The 15,033-nt window shown below is 67.1% G+C and overlaps 2 protein-coding genes across 2 annotated transcripts; both read right to left on the reverse strand.

Moving 5' to 3' along the window:
* On the reverse strand, positions 808–9,208 carry GCGR (glucagon receptor). The gene is made up of 14 exons (XM_021415282.1): positions 9,073–9,208; positions 3,762–3,917; positions 3,479–3,575; positions 3,241–3,348; positions 2,962–3,083; positions 2,754–2,860; positions 2,525–2,678; positions 2,299–2,458; positions 2,149–2,209; positions 1,877–1,946; positions 1,675–1,763; positions 1,439–1,577; positions 1,293–1,334; positions 808–1,228 (listed from the first exon to the last, which is right to left on the reverse strand). Exons 2-14 carry the CDS (start codon positions 3,810–3,812, stop codon positions 938–940), a joined length of 1,491 nt encoding a protein of 496 aa, XP_021270957.1. The 5' UTR covers positions 3,813–3,917; positions 9,073–9,208; the 3' UTR covers positions 808–937.
* On the reverse strand, positions 10,529–13,950 carry SLC25A10 (solute carrier family 25 member 10; the record flags this gene model as incomplete). Its single annotated transcript, XM_021415151.1, is given in 10 exon segments — positions 10,529–11,501; positions 11,995–12,051; positions 12,124–12,201; positions 12,377–12,469; positions 12,549–12,619; positions 13,043–13,086; positions 13,186–13,227; positions 13,513–13,561; positions 13,637–13,751; positions 13,831–13,950. Coding segments are annotated over 10 exon segments (741 nt in total). The 3' UTR covers positions 10,529–11,399.

Consider the following 15,033-nt stretch of genomic DNA (forward strand, 5'->3'; position numbering starts at 1 on the left):
CACGGCCTGACCTGTGGGACCGCAGGGACAGCCCGCCCAGCACCAGGGTGAGAGGGACCCCACGGTGCTCAGCACCAGCAGCAGCCACTGCCCATCCTCAGGAGGGCAGGGCTGAATGGGCAGCTCCAAATGATTTAATTAAGGGCTCCTGGCAATGCTGATAGAGCTGATTAGCGGCTGGAGGAGAGCTGCAACCCCCTCCCCCCCTCTACTCTACCCTGCTCACCTGTGCAGGGCCATAGGGACAGCAGTGCAGGGGCTCCTCGCCATGTGGCCCCATCCCCAGCTTGGGGTGATGTGCCTATCACCCACAGGCAGCTGGGGACACTGTGGGGCTGTAGTGTCACCACTCCCCTCCCCAGGACATCCATTCCCCACAGACAGGCGCACTCGGAGCTGGCCCTGCAGCCCGGCACGGGCCCACACCTATTTACACAGTTACAACATAAATTACACCACTGTGCAGAGGGTCTCGCGGGCGCACAAGGGCAGCACCACAGGATGAACCCCACCCCCCCCAATTCCCAGCCCCCACAGACCCCAGCCCCTGTTCCCCTCCCCAGCCCCCATTGCCTTCTCCAGCCCTGTCCGCCACGGGCCCCAGCTCGGCGGCGCAGCACAGTGCCCCCCGGGGTGGCAGCGGCCGCCCCACGGCTCATCAGTCCGCCGCAGCCCTCCAGGTGCAGCTGTGGGCTCAGAAGTGGCTCTCGGCCGTGGTCTCGGGGAACTCGTAGCACTGGTGCCGTTCCCCCANCCCCCCCAATTCCCAGCCCCCACAGACCCCAGCCCCTGTTCCCCTCCCCAGCCCCCATTGCCTTCTCCAGCCCTGTCCGTGGGCCACGGGCCCCAGCTCGGCGCAGCCCCACAGTGCCCGGGGTGAGGGCAGCGGCCGCCCCACGGCTCAGTCCGCCGCAGCCCTCCAGGTGCAGCTGTGGGCTCAGAAGTGGCTCTCGGCCGTGGTCTCGGGGAACTCGTAGCACTGGTGCCGTTCCCCCATGGCGAGCTGCTCGGCGGCGCCGCGGCCGCTGCTCTCGAGGTAGTGGGAGCCGGAGCGCGCGGCCGTGCCGCGGCCCATCCCGTTGGTGCAGCCGCCCACCAGCTGGTGCTTCTCGCAGCCGCCGGCGCCGTTGCGGGCGCTGGGCGCGTGGCTGTAGGTGTGCTTGTACTCCTCCGCCAGGTCCTTCCCCAGCTTCCAGCGCTGCCACCGCTTCAGCAGCTCCGCCTGCACCTGCGGGCGGCCGCCATCAGCACGGCCCCTCGACCCCGTGCCCGCTCCCAGCCCGGCCGCTCACCTCCTTGTTGACGAAGCAGTAGAGAATGGCCACCAGCATCCCCTGGGCAGACAGGAGAGGCATGAGGGGGGGCGGCTAGCCCCGGCCCCAAGTCCGTCCCTCCCAGCACAGTGTCCCTGTGGCCATCCTGGCCCTGCTGTGCTCACCTGGAAGGAGCTCAGGAAGAGGTCGAAGAACAGCTTGACGTAGCGCAGCGTGCCCTGGGCGTGCTCATCCGTGATGAAAGCGAAGACGACCTCGTGGATGCCCAGCAACGGGATCAGCGTCAGCGTGGACTTGGCCAGCCTGCACGGAGCGGGCAGCCATAGCACGGGGCCGTGGCCACGCACACTGCACCACCTGCACACGGGCACGCAGGGCTGGGGCTGCGCCCACTGCCCACCTGAACTTGTAGTCCGTGTAGCGCATCTGGTGAGCGCGGAGCTTGGAGACGAGGATCTGGATGATGCGGATGAAGATGAAGAAGTTGATCTGCAGCGGGGCAAAGAGAGCCCGTGAGGGGCACGTGGGGATGAAGCGGCCACGGCCCCGATCATGGCAGAGCCAGGGGAGGTGGTGGGCAAAGCTGCGGGCTGAGGGCTCACCAGGATGGCCAGGAACACGGGGAAGCGGAGGATCCACCAGAAGCCCATGTTGTAGTTGGTGCTCCAGCACCTGGAGAGGAAAGGGATGGGGACCGCGGGGCAGTGCTGTGCCAGGGCAGCTGCTGGAACCTGCCACAGCGCCTGGCACCGCGCTCCTTGCATGTGGGCGGCAGAGCGGGGCCTGTGCAGGGCTGTCCCGTGGGTTTCTCTACAACATATCCCACACACACCCCCCGTGCCCCACACACCCCATGGCACAGGCTGATACTCACTGGATGTTTTCATAGAGAAACTTCACGACGACCCAGGGAATGAGAAATAGCACAGGTGCCCCTGGAGGGGAGGCACAGGGGGGGCAGGTGAAGCGTGGTGCGGGCTCAGGGATGGGGATGGGATGGGGGTGGGATTCAGGCTGTTCTCACCCCAGCCAATGAACAGGTAGAGAGTGAAGTAGCTCCTCTCGGAGAAAACAGCCACCACCAGCAGGTTGTGCAGGTAGATGCCCTCCACCAGCAGCCAGCAGTAGTTGGCCACGATGCCGTACTGCATGAAGACCGTGGCCGCCCGGCAGCCAGCGGCAGCCTGCGGGTGGGGGTCAGGGCCTGCCGTGGTCCCACACCCCCCCCAGCCCCCGCGCCCCCCGCTCACCTCATCACTCAGCCAGATGCGCACGTTGTAGTCATCGATCTTGTCGCTGTAGTGAGTCTTGAGCAGGGCGTCGATGACCAGCACGGAGACGCCCTTCACAATGAAGGAGGCGAAGAGGTTCATGTGGATGTAGTTCCTCATGCAGTGCAGCTTGCTGGGGAGGCAGGCGGCTGCTGTCAGTGCTTGCCCCTGCACAGCCCCCTGGTGCGGCCCCCCCACCCACGCCCACCTGAAGCCCAGCAGCACGGCCAGGGCGAGCAGCAGCGCGCACAGGGACACCGAGTAGCCCACGGTGTACATCACCTTGAAGCTGCCGTAAGTCTTGGCAAATTTTTCCTGGAGAGTGAGGGAGGCGATGAGGGAGAGGAGTGGGGCAGAACAGCGCGGGGTGGGGGGCTGCGCTGAGCCACCCTGGCAGCCCCCTGCCCGCTGCCCACCTGTGCCTCCAGGTCCTCGGCGTCGATCTGGCACTGCGTGGCATCCCGCAGGGACTGCCCCTTGGGGCCCGTCACCCACTCCCCGTCCGGCCCGCACGTCTTGAAGACATATCTGTGCTTCACTGCGCGGGGAGGGGGGAGATGGGGACACAGCCAGGCTCTCCGCGCCAGCCCAGGGGACACGGAGCAGCACCCGCAGCAGCGTGCAGCCGCGCAGAGGTGTGCATGCACGCACAGCCCTGCCCTGCTCAGCCGCCCCACCCTGTGCACTGCCGTTACCTTTCTGGTACCAGGGCAGGAACCAGGGGCAGGAGACGTTGATGGTGGTGTTGGGCAGCGCGTCGGGCCAGCAGGAGAACTTGTCAAAGGTTCGGTTACAAACCGTCTCTGCAGGGTGGCAGAATGGCGATGCCAGCCCATGGGGGGTGTCACCGTCCTCACACGGCCCCGTGCCCACCCTCGGGGGGCCCCTGTCCCACCAGGACACCAGGGCAGTGTGCGAGGTGCCTGCTCTCACCCGTGGGTGGAGGCATCCGGCTCATGTTGCGGTGGCACTCCTCGCTGTAAGCCTTCCAGCTCTCGAAGAGGAAATTCGTGATCTGGGCAGAGCGACCCTGAGGGCACCAGAGAGGTCACCAGGGCCGGCAGTGCCTGGCCCTGGGGCTCAAGGATGGCCGTGGGCAGGCGCAGACAGATGCACCACGCTGTGCCACGTGGACGGCAGGACTGGGCACGGCTGCTGTACAGCGTGGGGCGGCAAGGAGCTGCCATGGGCAGTGTCCCCGGGAGCCCGTCCTTACCTGGCAGTAGAGCAGCAGCAGCAGGAGGGCAAGGAGATGCGGCTGGGACATGCCTCCACCAGGCCACGAGCTGCATGGGGAGTGGGCTCCTGGCTTCCTACCGGCCCTCGGCAGCTCCTCTGCCCTGGCGGTGAGGGCCCTGGCACGCGGGCGACCCTGCACGAGAGGTTGGGTCACAGGGATGTGCAGCAGAACCCATCCTGGGGCGCAGCTGGGGATGTGCTGTGGGGTGAGCAGAGCTGCCACGGCCACGCTCATGTCCCCATTCTCCACCTGCCTTTAACTTTCAACTGTTTCTTTGTGCTCTTTCCCGTTATTCTGCAGCCCTTGAGTACCTGCCATTTCCTCCCCAGGATGGCATTGTCACTGCCACCAGTCACCTCTCTGCCTTCCCAGAGCAAACCCAGCCAGCCGCCCCTGCTCCTTTCACCAGCCTTGAGCAGCTGGAGCACAGCCACACTCAGGATCTGACTCACTTGCATGGGGTGGGCCCTTGCACTGGGAGAGCTCTCAGGCTCCTGGGGCTGCAGCTGGGGTTCCCAGTGTCCCTGACCCACCCCCTGCTCACAGACCTGAGCTAAGGCCCCAACCATCAATGCTGGTGCCTGATGTGCATCACTGCTGATCCCCAACAGCCCAGAACCCCGCGAGGCAGTGGGGATGTCCACGGTGCTGGCACATGAGTGCACCCCATCCCTCGCCCTGTGGGTCCCCCAGCCCTGGCACACAGTGGGGATGGAGGTGGCTGCGGGAGCGGAGGTGGCTGCTCAGACAGGGATGCTGCCACTCTGGGGTGGTTAACCATTAACCACAGGGATCCCCAGCTCGCGGGGCTGCATGGCCCCGTGTTGGCTCTGCTGCCAGCTCTGTTGTTCCCAGCACAAGCAATGGGGAGCCTCATCCAACACAGCATCCGGGAGCTCGCACACAAAGCCCAGCTCACGAGGAGGCATAACTCCCTCCATCCCTCTTAAGCCGGTTATGGGGCTCCTGAATGGGATTTCAGCTCTTCTGACAAGGGGGCAGTGTGGGAGCCGCGGCACTGCTGAGCCCCAGCCTCCCCCCAGCTCCCCTCCAGACATCGCTCCCAGGGCTCGCCGCTCTGCTCTGCCTATTTTTATCCCTGGGTAAGTCGTGTTTCCTCCATGCAGACCCACTCGCCATGTCGCAAGCGGCTGCCTGAGAAGCTCATTAATCAGCCCGTGGCGCTGCAGATGCGGCTCGGGGAGCGAGACCTGCCAGCGCGCGCCTTATTTAGGCAGTCCCAGAACAGGACACGGCCCCCAGGTTTCAGACAGAACTCACTGGGTGGGCTCTGCGACCTTCACTGATGGGCACCCTCCAGTCATCTGCCCACAGCAGCATCCCCATCCTTCCGCCCCACGCAGCGTCCCCACCTGTCCCCTCCCGCTGCCACCCATGGCCCCATGGGAACCTCCCAGTGCCCAGCCCTGCCCCGAGCATCCCTGCACGGGGGGGAAGGGCTTCTCTGGGGCATGGCAGTGGACGTGCTGTGCTGGCAGCCCCTCTCGGGCTGGGCAGGCAGCTCTGGGGCAGAGGCAGCTCTATTTTTAGCTGCTGCAGCGGGATTTAGCATGGGGAGCCCTCTGCCCTAGACTCCCCTCCCGGCTGGCAGTACTCCCCAGGCCCCGGGGCTGCGCTGCAGCCAAACTGGGCAGACTGCACTGGGTGAGGGGTCCTGGCGTGTGGGGCAGTCACGCTCCTCACCTCCGGCACAGGGCCCCCAACGCACCCCGGCCCCACAGCAGGGCCCTGCCCAGCCCTTTGCCCCAGCTGCCCATGGAGCTTTGCGGCCCTGCTCCTCAGCAGCCCATAGAGTGGGGGACCCCACACTCTGGGAGATGCAGCAGTTCTTGGTGAGCGGGCATGTTGGGGGAGGCAAGTGCTGCTCAATCCGGCTCTGTGGGGCTGGCACGGTGGGTCTCAGGCAGTCAGTGGCACTGAGAATGTCCCAAGAGCTGGCAGTGCCAGCACTACTGCTTGCGGTGCTCCTGCTGGATGTGCTGCAGCCACTAGGGCCAAGATGCCCCTGTCCCCCATCCATCGCTAGCCGAGGTGACACTATGAGATGGCTCCTGGCTCATGTCACCATCTCTCTTTGCTGGGCGGCTCCAGGCACTACATCCCCCACTGCGCCGAGCCACGGGCACCAAGCCCCCGCCATGGGGGTGGGTGCTTCTGGTGGGGCTGCAGGGAGCGCAGGGGACTTTTGCCCCATGCTGGTGTTGGGCAATGCGGCATGTCCCTGTGTCATGGCTCTGCGACTGCTGACCCCGGTGGAGGATGGGCTGCAAACACCTAGCACCGCACTGCCCGCAGCAGCAGCAGACCTTAGATCTTGTGCTCATAAGCAGGAGAGGAGGGAAGGGAAACGTGGTGCTGGGGAAGGGGACAGCGCCCAGCTGGGGACTGGGTGTCACCAGCCCCTGGGAGGCCGCAATGTGCCCTGCCCAGCCCTGCCCTGCAGCCCCAGCACGCGGCATTGCAGCAAGGCGCAGGGGATGGATGAGCACACGTTTATCCCTGCACACGTGGCGGGATGTTGTCCCTGTGGGCACACAGCCCCCGCCCTGGCCTGGCACCATCCCATCCACCCCCCCCCCCCGGCTGGTGCTGCTTTCACATGGGGAGGGAACGAGCTCCACATCTGAGACTGCTGGAGCTCATTGCTACATGGATCAGTGGCTTGGGGAAGCCTCCATGGGGACACCCATGGGCATCTGCAACGTGACCCGTGAGCAGCCTGGTACAGCACGGCCCCGCACAGAGCCTGGTGCCACCCGCAGAGCCCGGTCCCTCTGTGCAGCTCTCATCCCCCTGACCCCCGGGGCTGGGCTGGGAGCACACAGCTGAGAGCTCAGGAGGTGGTGGTGGGGGCTGCCTTCCTCCAGACCCTGGGATTAGCCCCCAGTGCACTAATGCAGCACTTTCCACGGCTGGCTTGGCTTTGCGCTTTGAGCTACAAGGCAGCACAGCGGGGGCTTTGGCACTTGGCAGGGGAGGGGACGGTGGAGGGCCAGGGCTGATGCAATGCCAGATCGAGCCGGGGCCTTCAGACACGGCTCCTCTCTTCTTCCAGCACCACAGCAAGCGGTACAAGTGGTGCCCGGAGATGGCTGCGGCGGGGAGGTCGCCTGCACCCTGCGCTGCCTCTGTCTGCACTGTCCCTGAGCTCTGGGACGCCTCCTGCTCCCCACCTGCAACCCCCACGGCTCCAGCCCCCATCTGCCCTCTGCAAAGCGAGCGCGAGGAACTTGGGCTGCAAAGGAACAGCTGAGCTGCCTGGGGCACCCCTCGCACTGCACGACCACAGCTCATTTGCACAGAGCTGCATGACGGCGGAAACATCGAGCAGCGGCACACGGAGAGCCGACGTCATGCGGCACCGACAGCACTGGGTTCTGTGTCACTTTGGACCAAGAAAACCTAAACCAGCCCTGACAGCATTTTCGTCAACAGCAACACAGGATGCAAACAAGCTGCCATCAGCCCCGTGCCGTCGGGACAAGGCTGTTTGCATCACCCCCAGGACTGCTAAGGGAGAAGGGACGGCATCTCCCACAGCTGCCCCGTTGTGAGGGAGGGAGCGCAGGGGTTGGACGGAGGCGGTGCGGGGCACAGAGGGGTGCTGAGCCCGCAGCAGTGTGGCTCTGTCTGGGGGGAAACAGGTTTGTCTGGTTCATCATACGGCATGAACCGGGACGTGAGGCAGGAGGACAGCACGAGAGACACGGCGGGCGACACGTGTGGGCAGCGTGTCACAGGGGAAGCAGAGGAGTGGGAAAAGCTTAGGAAAAGGTCAGTGCAGGCAGGCGTGTGTGCACGTGTGCCCGCTCTGGGGGCTCAGCACGTTCCTGCCCAGCCCAGCTCACACCCCCGATGAGCACTGGGGACAGCTTCAGGGTACATCAGTGAGGAGCGAGCTGCTGCAGGGCTGCAGACATGTGGGGACCCTGCACATGGCTGCCCCATCCAGGAGGGTGTCCTCATCCCAAAGCGGTGCTGTGGGGCTGCGGGCAGTGCTCCCATCCAGCTGTTGGGCAGTCCCCAGCACGGAGCCCTGCAGGACACGAGGGCTTTGCATGCGGGGGGATGGGTGGGAAAGTGCAACGGAGGAGCACAGGGGCTCTGCGCCTCCTCTGCCTTTGGCTCCCCAGCCCCTGTCCCTGCCTGGCACAGCGAGGTGCACGGAGCTGAGCTGCGCTCCACAGCTGGTCTCAACACTGCGCTGCTGCTCAGAGCTTGCGGTCACATTTTTTCATTAACTATTTTTAATCCATATTTTGCCTCTTCTCCACTCAGCCTTTTTTCTCTTTCCCTCTCCAGGCAACAGAACATGAAAAAAAAAAAAGAAATCTGCATCACAGTGCATGGAAAGGAGCGAGGATTGGTGGGAAGGTCGGGAGCTCGCAGCTGGGGCGGCACTAACGTGGTGAGGAGGGGGACTGCGGGCCCAGAATTTTCCTGTGGATGCACAGATAAAGCCGAGAATATCACAGGGGTAAGGGCTGAACTTGGCACGGGTCAGGACGCCCGCAGTGTGCACGGTGGGCACGGCACAGAGCGCAACGAGGCGTGGGGAGGACACGGGGTGGGCAGCAGCCGCCGCTTGTCTTCTGCCTTCCGCACACGGAGCTGGTTTGGTACCGGTGCTCCCTGCTCTCCTTGTGGCACCCTGAAGGAGCAGCCGGGCTGGGAAGTGCTGTGCCGGGCAGAGGTGAGCTCTGCTGTTGCTTTGGGGATGCGCATGCAGCCGCCAGGCCGGCAAGGTCACATACCCAACATGTCCTCGTTAAACAAAGCCATTTACCAACACCGTGTTGACACAGCAGAGCTCGGGACAGAGTCACAAAGGGCACTCGCCATGGGCCCCTGCGCCACCGGGGAGCCTGGGGAGCACCGCAGAGAGTGGAGAAGTGTCCCCTGCTTCTGCCCGGCACGAAACCGCTGCTGTGCTCACAGCCAGAACCCTCACCCAGGCAGGGACACCTACGGGAGATGCTCCCGGCACTCCCGAGCCAAGCCGGTGCGAATCAGCCGGGGTGGGTGCACAGCGGCCACGGCAGCAGCGACCGCCGAGATACCCGACGGCCAAACGGGGCGCCGAGCCGGGCGGAGAACGAGCCCAGAGACGGGACCAGAGCCCCAACCCCGGGCTCAGCTCCGCCGGGGCTCGGGCCGCTCCCTGGAGCCGTTCCGCCGCGCCCCGAGCTCACGGCCACGCGATGTGCGGTGTCCGCCGCTGCTGTGCGGGCGCTCCCCACCCTCCTTCCCTCCCCGCTGCCCGTACCTGTCGGGGTTGGGCTGGAGGCGGCTCCCGGGCGCATCTCGGTGCTGGCGGAGACCGGGACCGGGACCGGCGCGCTCGGCCGCTCCGGCGAAAACTTTTGCCGGAGCCGCGGCGGCGGCGGCGGTGGCGACTCGAGGGGGAGGGACCGTCGCGGGGGGAGGGACCGCGGGAGAGAAGCCTCTTCCCGCCGCCCCGCTCCTCCCGCTGGCACGGGGGGGCGGAGGGGGCGCGGCTCGGTGCCCCCTCCCGGCGTTCCGACCGGCACAGGGTAAAGCTCCCGGGAGCTGCGAGCGCCCGCGCCTGTCACCGCCTCCGGTCCCGGTGCTGCCTCCTCTGCTCCGAACCGTCCCGGTGCTGAGCACCCCGTGGCCGCCCGGCGCAGCGGCGGGGACAGCCGGGAGCGCACCGGCCCCGTGCGGGAAGGATGCGGCCGAGCGCGGCTTTGTCGGGTCAGCTCCGGCTCCGGCTCCGGCGCTGCTCCACGCTCCCGGCACTGCGGGTCCCCCCGTCCCCCGCGCTGCACCCCGGCCCCGTCTGCCCGACGGCCCCGGCCCAGCCCCGGCGTCGGGAGGTGACGGGTCCCCGCCCGCTGCCGGTGCCCGGAGCTGGCGGCTCCTGCCCGTGGGAACGGAGCTGACCCCGCGCCCGGACGGATCCCCGCGGGGCGGCCGGGAGCTGCGCCGACCCTCTCGTTCCGGCCTCCGCTGGCGGTGTCGGGTCTGTGTTTGCCATGCGCTGTCCTGGCGGAGCGCGGCCAGGTAAACACGGCCCGGAGCGGCCGCGGCATCCCCAGAGCCCGAGTCGGGCCGAGCTCCCCGCGCGGGGCACAGCGCGTTCACCTGGGGCCGCCCATGGGGGGTGCGGGAAATGGGGCCGGGGAGCCGGGCTGAGGGGAACGCAACCCCCGCTGGCACAGCACGCGGCCGGGGCCGGCGGGAGGGAGGGAGGGCTGCTCCGGTCCCCGGGGCGGTGGATCCCCACTGCCGCTCGGCGCCGGGTCCCAGGGAGCGGCACCGCACCGCCCCGCACCTGCCCTGCGGCTCCCGCACGGCGCCGGGCACCGGAACAAAGCGGCGATGCCAGCCGGCATCATTAAGCTTCGTTAAGGTGACGAGCTTTCACTTCTCCGCTGTCCCAGGCTGGCTCCGTTCCGCCCGCCGCGGCCCAATTAGTGTCACGTCCAGGACGCAGCTGTCGCCAGCACGCACGGGCCCTTGGCACGGCTCTGCCCGGAGCCCCGCGCTGCCCCGAGCACGGCCCGGCCGCGGCTCCCCCCCACGGGGCTGGGAGGTGCCCTCGGGGCAGGGACACCCCCGCTCCGTGCGGTGCCGAGGGGGCGAGCCCGGACCCCCCAGCACCTCCGCACCTCGGGGCGGAGGGAGCAGCTCGGGGGGAGGGGAGCACCGCACCCCCCGCCCTCCCTCCCCCTCCCAGGCACGCAGGACGCCGCGCTTGTTCCGCTGTTTATTTATTATACGTGACGGTCACAGATATTCCAGTTCTTTGATCCCTCGGGGCCACCCCGCACAGCGCTGCGCGTGCAGAAGGCGGTGCCCGCAGCCCCGTGCAGGCAGCGTGCGGCGGGAGGGGGTGGAAGGGGGGGGGGGGTCACCTCAGTGCGGGGAGCAGCGGGGCAGGACGGACGCTGCAGGGCTTGGGGACGGGGACGTGGGCGGCGGCAGGATCACAGCGAGGCAGCGCGGCCGCCCCACGCCCCCCCAGGTCCTTTCTCTATCATTGGTATAAGGCACAATCCCTGAAGAGCCCAGCGGCCGGCGGGCGCTGGGGAGTTTTGGCTGAGCGGAATTGGGGGGGGAGGGGTTTGGGGGTTGGCAGCTGGGGGCTGCACGGGGGTAGTGAAGGAGTAGAGGGGAGCAGAGGCACTCAGCGGGGAATGCTTGGGTGCGCCGAGCCCACGTCCACCCTTGCTGCCGCAGGGGAGGTGGGAGCTGGGAGCCCCGTGCACGCAGTGCTGCCCTGCACAGGTCCCGGCTGCAGCCTGGGCACGGGAAAACGGGACCCCCCCGGCCACCCCCCCCACTGCGGGCTGAGCCCAGGCGGAGGCACGGGGCAGTGCACCGGGACCGGGCTGCTGCGGCCACGCCAGTGGGGGCGAGGGCAGAGCCAGGGCAGGGGAAGGTGCAGTGCAGAGGGGACGAGGCCCAGGGACGTCCCAGAGGTAACGGAGGTGCTGAGAACGGGGGTGGGTGCGGGATGGGGGCTGGGACCCGCCGGCCCCGGGCGCAGGGATGTGGGGAGGGGGCAACCCTGGCCCAGGGTGCTGATGGGGTTCTGCAGCCCCAGGGAGCGGGGTCTGGCCCTCCCGCTCAGGAGATCACTTTGATCCCAAAGTATTTTCGCAGCTGCTCCAGGAAGACAAAGGTAAGGACGGTGTGAGGAACGAGCCGAATGGCAGCGGGAACGAAGCCCTGCAATGGGACAGAGAGATGGGAGTCAGCGCGTGCCTGGCCTGGGCTTCCACTGGGGCCAAGAGAGCCTGCAGCCTGACCACGGGGAGCAGCGCGCTGGAAGGTGGGGACGGACATGCAGAACATCTGTAATGGGGAAACACCAGACTGGCAGCATCTGGATGGAACCTCGGGTTTGGAACCCACTGCGGGGCCCACACAGGAGATGAGCACATGGGGGACTTCACCCAGCCCAGTACGCCGGGCCCAGAGCTGACTGTCTCTGCAATGGTCAGTGACACCCAGCGACTGCTGGAGCATCGCTGCCAGGACTGCCTTCTCATCTGGGACCCCAACGGGAGCCCACCCCCAGGCAGCAAGCCCAGAGGAGCATCCTGCAGCGCTCCGGGGCCTGGCACAGGACCATGGCTGCAGAGCTCTGAGAGCTCCGTCCCCAGCACCGCTATAGACACCGACCTCCATTCCTGCCCGACCTCCCCGCGCACTCACACACCTTGTAGAAGGCGAGCGGGCCGAGCTTGGCAGTCTCCATGGCACAGTGCACGACACCCTGGGGCAAGAGGGAGAGAGGTGACGAGGCTCTGCGGGGAAGGGGCCGGGAGCTGCAGGAGGGGCCACTCACCCGGTACTCGCCCTGGGAGTTCATGAGGCGCGTCTTCAGCACGTCCAGGGGCTGGCACAGGAATGTGGCGCATCCACCCTGCGGGAGGCACCGGGGTCACGGCTCTGCCTGGTGCAGGATGATGGCTCCCAGGTATGACCCAGTGCAGGGAGCGGCACAGGAGCCTCTGTGCTTCATCTGAGCCCCAGAACATCACCCTGAGCCCAGCTGTGGACAGCCCCAGCCCCCCAGCGCTGCCCCCCGCCCTGCTCACAGCGATGAAGCTGGCCAGGAAGTGCGTGAAGATGTTGTCCGACAGCAGCCCGGTGGTGAGGACCAGCTGCTTGGCTTGGTCATAACAGGAGAGCTGCAGGGACAAGCTGTTAGCGGCACGTCCCTCCCTGCAATGCCATGCACTGCCCCAGCCCCCGGCCCTGCTGTCCTACCTGCCCCACGGTGACCAGGGCCCCACGGCTGGATGCCATCGTTGCTCCCGAGAACAGCTTCCTCAGGCCCTCTGCAGACAGGGGATGAGCACAACCCTGGGGCACTGCTCACACTCCCTCCCCCCAGGAGCCTCCTTCCCCCCCTCCCACTCCAGCATCTCACGTTAAGCACTGTGTGTGTCACAGCAGTGCATAGGCCAGGCCCGCAGGAATGGAGTCCCTTAAGGTCAGCTCCATCCCCTCCTGCTGCCACCCATTCTCCCCAACCTGCTCCAGCTCGTTTTTCCCAGCAGCTCCCGGATGGTGCCTCTCTCAATGCGGTGTGGGTGTGCTGCTATGCCCTGTGCCATAGCCATGTGCTGCGGTGATGCCCTCAGCCCTGCAGGCTGCCCTCTCTCTTCTCCACCACCGTCCCACAGTTTTCCCCCACAGCGCTCCTGCAGGGCAGGCAGCCCCGGGGGGCTCACCCAACCCCGCTGCCGACACAGCCTCACCTTCCCGCAGGACGCGGTACATGCCATCCAGGGCATGGGAATAGCTGCAAGGAGCAAGAGGGGGAGATGTCAGGGGCTGAGATTCCCCCACGTGCTGCCTCCCACCCAGCATCGCCTCCCCCCAGCATCCACTCCCCACTCACTTCCGCCGCAGGTGGGCTGGCTGCTTGACGTCGTTCTGCATCCTGCAAGGCAGAGCAGGGGGGTGTCACGTCCTTTACAGGTGGGCTGAGGTGGGGGAGACACTTGTCCCCCTACAGCACCGTGCTGGGGCCTGCTCAGGGCCACAGCTCCCTCCCAAAGGACGAGAGCTGGCCCTTCAGAGCCCCGCTCAGGGCTGTCTCCCTGGAGCAGCTCTCGTCCTTCCAGACCTGGAGATCCTCACCAGGACCAGGCTGTGACCACAGGCAGCCAGGGCAGGAGAGGCATCAGGAAGGGGGGAATAGCGCAGCAGCGAGGGCAGAACTGACCTGACGTTCACCATGTCCGCCGGGGTCCCCACAAAGCCACCGGTGAAGCCTGCAGCCAAAGCACAGCTGAGCTCAGTGTTCCTCCAGCCTCAGGGAGCTGGGGGGGTCCCACTGCCCTGCTCACCTCCCACCGCACCCAGCAGCACTTTCTGGTAGAAAGGGGGAGGCCCCTGGCTGCCGCGGCCCAAGTGGTCCCTCGCAGTCTCATAGATGGCAAAGCGGGTCAGGGAGTACGTCATCTGGGGGAGATGGAAGGAGGGAGGGAGGGAGGGAGTCCCGCTGGGCCCCGCTGCCCGGCCCTGCAGTGTGGGCACCCACCTGGCGGCACAGCGAAGCGCTGAGCCCATTGTACAGCGCCAGGACCCCGTCGGTGCGGATCACGCGCAGCGCCATCCCCATCATCCGCATCTTCACCTCCTGCTGCGTCTGCAGGTGGACCTGGGGCAAAGCCTGGCGGTGTCAGGGCACTGCCCCACAGCGGGCAGCTCCTGGAGCTCCTCAGCACCCTGCGAGCTGCCACAGCTCCGGGCTGCCCGCATCTGAGGAGCGCTTGGAACGTTTCCTGGCCCGGCCCAGGAGCACGTGGATGGAGGTGCAGGAGGTGGAGCGCCGAGCACTGCCCCTCCCATGTGGCTGCCAGCTCGAGCGGCTGCAGGAGCACAGCCCAGGGCAATGCCATGCTGTGCAGCCGACCAAGGAAAGCCCCCGAGTGCATCACCAGGGGGACGACCCAGAGGCACGTGAGCAAGTGAGCAACCAGCTCAGCTCTGGTCGGAAGGAACCAGGTAGCACTGCTGCTCTCATGACCTCCTGCCGCCCTGGGCACACGTGGCACGGGGTTTCCAGGAACAGCAGGAGGAGCACAGACAAGGAGTGCCCTGCAGCGCTGCTCCTGTGCACCACAGCCCCATTGGAGCAGGGCAGCAGCTCCAGCACCAGAGCCAGGAATGAACAGGAGCCCCAGGCTGCTGCAGAGGGGCCCCCATGTAGGAGCTGTGTCAGCCTGTGCCGGAGTGCATCTTGAGCACAGTGCAGCTCTGTGCTGTGGGGAACGCATGTGGGTCAGAGCCCAGGGGACGTCCCAGCGTGGGACGCACAGCGTGGGACGCACAGCGGGACGGTGGGAGAGTGGAATCCAGCTCCCGCCGTGCAGGAAGGGCTCAGCCTTCGAGGCCGGAGCTCACTGCGTGCCACGGCAGCTGGGGCCGTGTGGGGCAGGCGGGGGCCGTGCACCTGTGGCCGGGCCGGGTGGGCTCTCCCGGGGTCCAAGGTCCGCGGGCACAGACGAGCGCCCTTGGCCCCCCGCCCGGCTCAGGGCCTCCCCGTTGCAGCCGCGGTCCAAAGGCAAGCTCCGCGATCGGCCCCGGTCCGGGCCGCTCACAGCTCGCTCGCACAACGCGGGGCAAAGGCCGACCCTCCCCCCCCCCAGCGCCGCCGGCTCGGCCGGGGGCGGACCAAGGGCACCCTGCCGGCTCCCAGCCCGCTCCCGGCCCGGCGCCCTTCCCGGGAGCCCCTCGCGGA

Source organism: Numida meleagris, chromosome 17 (assembly GCF_002078875.1).
Source record: "Numida meleagris isolate 19003 breed g44 Domestic line chromosome 17, NumMel1.0, whole genome shotgun sequence".
In the NCBI taxonomy this organism is placed as follows: Eukaryota; Metazoa; Chordata; class Aves; order Galliformes; family Numididae; genus Numida; species Numida meleagris.